The following is a 3,754-nucleotide window of genomic DNA, read 5'->3' as shown; positions in this document are numbered from 1 at the left end:
ATTATTATTATTATTATTATTATTATTATTAGCTTTTTCACTTTTCGTATTTAGCCTTCTGGACCTGACTTCTGTAACCACCTAAATCAGCGGTTCTCAACCTTTTTCACTCCATTCCCCCCTTCATGAATTCTCAACATTGGTGTGACTCCCCTTCATTTTTCTCCCAAATCCCAGCCAGCCAAAAAAGGTAAAAAAATATATATATATATAAATAAATAAAATTAATAAATAAAATGTTGATGAAGAGAATACCCTTGCTTCATTACGAAGTTTACAGTCATAATTATCTTATATTTGATAGATTTATGTGATATGTTCAACTTACATCACTAGACTACAAAAGACTAGCGGACAATAGCAAATTTGAATTTGGTTGGGAAAAAGTTCAATTAACCTCTGCATGTTTTATCACACGTCAGTGGGAAGGCAAATATTGTTTCTTTTCAGTCAGCTGACGAATCCAAAGTTGTGTCACTGACAATGCACATCTCATGTCGGGGTCCACATCCAATCGGTTCCGGCTCTGATTCTTGATTTGTAGAAGGGTGGAGAAACCAGATTCACATAAATAGCTAGTTGAAAAAGGCAAGAGTAGTCGAAGTGCAATCTCACAGACTTTTGGATATGACTGATGCATCGAACACCAGAATACATTCAGAAATTTTTCTTCATAGAGATCTTTGGCAGCAGAATCATGTTTGAGATCAAGGAACTCGTCCTGAACATCACTGGAAATGGTAGTAATATCAAGAGTGCCAGAGAATGGATTCCTTACCAACTTCCCTTCTTCCTCCTCGAATTCTGGGAAGTACATATTAAGTTCACTTTCCAAGGATCTCAGATGCTGAGTGATTTCAGTTTCAAGTAATGGGTCAAGCAGATTATCTTCTTCATTCTCGTCGAGGACAGCTGAAAGGTTTTGAAATATGGCAACATTCCCGGCACCGACTTTCCTTTGCCAATTCTGGAGCTTGGCAAGAAATCCATACATACTCACATACACACGTACACACATATTCGTAACAATATTATGTAACAAAATTTTATTGTCAACTTTAATCAATTAAAAAAGAAAATTTCCTTTGCCAGGACAGTGATTCAAGTTTTTTTTTTAGATTCCTAACATTATTTAGAAATGTATAATTTGCAACAGCCGACCATGGCCCCCCTAAATTCTTGCCATGGCCCCCAGGTTGAGAACCAATGACCTAAGGTTTCTAGCTGGAAATTAATTGTATGCTATCTGTTTTTAATTGCTATCATTTTAGTATTTGTACTATTATTCCTAATATTATTATTGTTATTACCATTATTATGAATACTATCTTTACTAGTACTTCAGCAACTGTGTGGATATTGCGGACTATCATTCATTTCATCTCATGTATCTAGATTGTGTGGATTTGTATTGTCTCTAGTTTGTATAATCCATGTTTATGGCCCTGAGCTGAAATAAAGAATATTATTATACCATTTCCTTCATCTGCTTTTCAAATTACGGTTTCTCAGGTGTCCGTTTAGCGTTTCATTTGCTCATGTTATAGAAAGACATATGAATCTGGAAGACGCTGAGATTTATTGGATAATTTTCAGGACGTTTTTCTTATATTATCAAGCTGTCTTTGAAAGGCGCAAATAATAAAATGTACTTGTTTTCATGCTGATAGATTTCCTCCGAAATTTACTCGTTCTGTTATGTAAAAACCTTAAATATAATCCATATTTGCTTAAAACGTATGGGAGAAATTGAATGAAAAAACACCTACAAAAAACTCTCGAAAATAAAACTGATGGAAATCTGCAGAGAGACAATGCAGAAGGTGACGAAGTGGTTACAGTTGGAGGACGTTTTTATTGCCGGATTTACAAAGGACAATAAATGAGTTGGAGTTATCACCAGGGGTTTTCGAATAAATCAAATGTAGAACATAGTTATGGAAGAGAAAATTAAGGACTGAGAATGATGAAGAAATATCCATGTGGTGATGGAGAGAATGAATGAAGTGATAAGTGATTGTTTGCCTAGTCACTTTTTCATTATATGGCTAATGAAATAACCTTGCAACCTAAAATAATGTAATTATTCGCACAAGAAGAATCCCTAAAATAAACTGAACTTAGAATTTTGAAAATTTATGAGTAAACTTAGTTTAAATCCATGAAGGGTCTTAAGGAAATTTGGCACTGAAGATGAGTACAATTAAAATCCTCTTTAGTGCCACCAAATCATATGATAAAATATGTAGACGAGAGAGTGGCAAGAGATTGCTGGGACTTAATATCTTTAAAGATGAAGTCATGAAATAAGTCAGAGAAATGACACTAGATGTTGGTGAACTTTGTGAGACAAGAAAATGAGTCGTAAATATTTACGAGGCATGGGATAGTTTCTGTCTGCAGATACGGCACTAATTGGGCACGGTGAAAAATTGCAGAAACTAGTGAAAGGGTCTAAAAATGTTTGTTAGAAGTGAAAGTTGAGAATGAATGTGAAGAGAGAAATTATGAGGTTAAAAAGGAAGACAGAAAGATGGAGCGATGAAGGTTTATTTAACAAGGATGGCTGACGATCTGAAGCAATGACCATTTGTTGGTATTTGGGACTAAACATGACAGACGGTGGTAAGATGAAATAATGGATGAATCACAGAATGAATGTAAAATTTATTTTCTCATTCTTCCATTTGTTGCCTTGTAATATAGATTGCAATGTTTTTTGTTATATTGTTTCAAGTGTAACTTTAGAGACTTGCCACGTTATATGTCCTTTTTCACTATAAAAGGCTATGAAAGACAGGATGAACGGTGTGTGTAAAAGATTAAGAAGACACTTGGACTGTCAATAAAAGACAAAGTGCGACTGTAGGAAGGGATAGTTTATCTGACTCTAATTCATTCAAGTTGAGTGTGACAACCAACCCCAGGCAATTAACATGAGGTGTGAACAGTTCTTTCATGTCCCAAATCAAATAAAAAAGTAAACATATAAGTTATGAACATTTAAAGTAAAAAAGGAAACTAAAACTAAAAAAATAAAAGTAAGACACTACAATAAACAAACCGGAATCCATGTTAGGAAATTTAGCTTCAATGAGTACATAGCCGACTTCTGATGCTGCCCTCGGGACCATCTTAAAATCTTTCAAAGATGAAGAAATGTTACGCAGCTTTTACAATAATCTCGAAAGATCCCATTAAAAGTTTTTACAGACCTTTGAGCCCTCTGGTTCGCCGGAGCGACTTTCATGTGAGCGTTAACTTTACACGGGGTTATTTTCAAGTCGAATATTAATGTTTTCCCCTCTTTTGAAAAACATCAAAGGGAACTTTCGTAAAAAGAAGTGCTAACAGGGGAAGGGAATTCTACTCACGAAAAGACCTCATGAAGGAAGCGTTTTATTTTGAACACTTATGTTCTCATGATACTCTCAAACTAAAGACAATAGAGGTATTACTAACATTTTGCGTACCCAAGTTAGAAAAAAAATTGTTATTTCTATACCGAGATGTTATTCACGATTCGTCTACTTTGAGAGGTTTTTCAGAATAGTAGTCTGCATGAAACCGGACTTAAATTTTTCACATGCTCCTGAATGACTTTTTATGCCTTGAATAATACACCTGACTTATAATATACTTCATTTGTACTGTAAATCTTTTTAAAACCGTAATGTATTTCCCGATGTTCAGCATTTGCATCGGACATAAGCTGTAATTTAGGTTGTAAATTGCATAAAATAATAAAGAAAAT

The 3,754-nt window shown here is 34.5% G+C and overlaps 1 protein-coding gene across 1 annotated transcript; it reads right to left on the bottom strand.

Annotated features, from left to right (window-relative positions):
* Positions 1–418: 418 nt before the first annotated feature.
* On the bottom strand, positions 419–994 carry LOC136844846 (zinc finger BED domain-containing protein 5-like). The gene has a single exon (XM_067114082.1). The coding sequence runs from the start codon at positions 992–994 to the stop codon at positions 419–421; it is 576 nt and encodes a 191-aa protein (XP_066970183.1).
* Positions 995–3,754: the final 2,760 nt, after the last annotated feature.

Source organism: Macrobrachium rosenbergii, chromosome 13, assembly GCF_040412425.1.
Source record: "Macrobrachium rosenbergii isolate ZJJX-2024 chromosome 13, ASM4041242v1, whole genome shotgun sequence".
NCBI classification, from domain to species: domain Eukaryota; kingdom Metazoa; phylum Arthropoda; class Malacostraca; order Decapoda; family Palaemonidae; genus Macrobrachium; species Macrobrachium rosenbergii.
The sequence above is the reverse complement of the archived record's forward strand: the minus strand, read 5'-3'. Positions and strand labels throughout refer to the sequence as shown.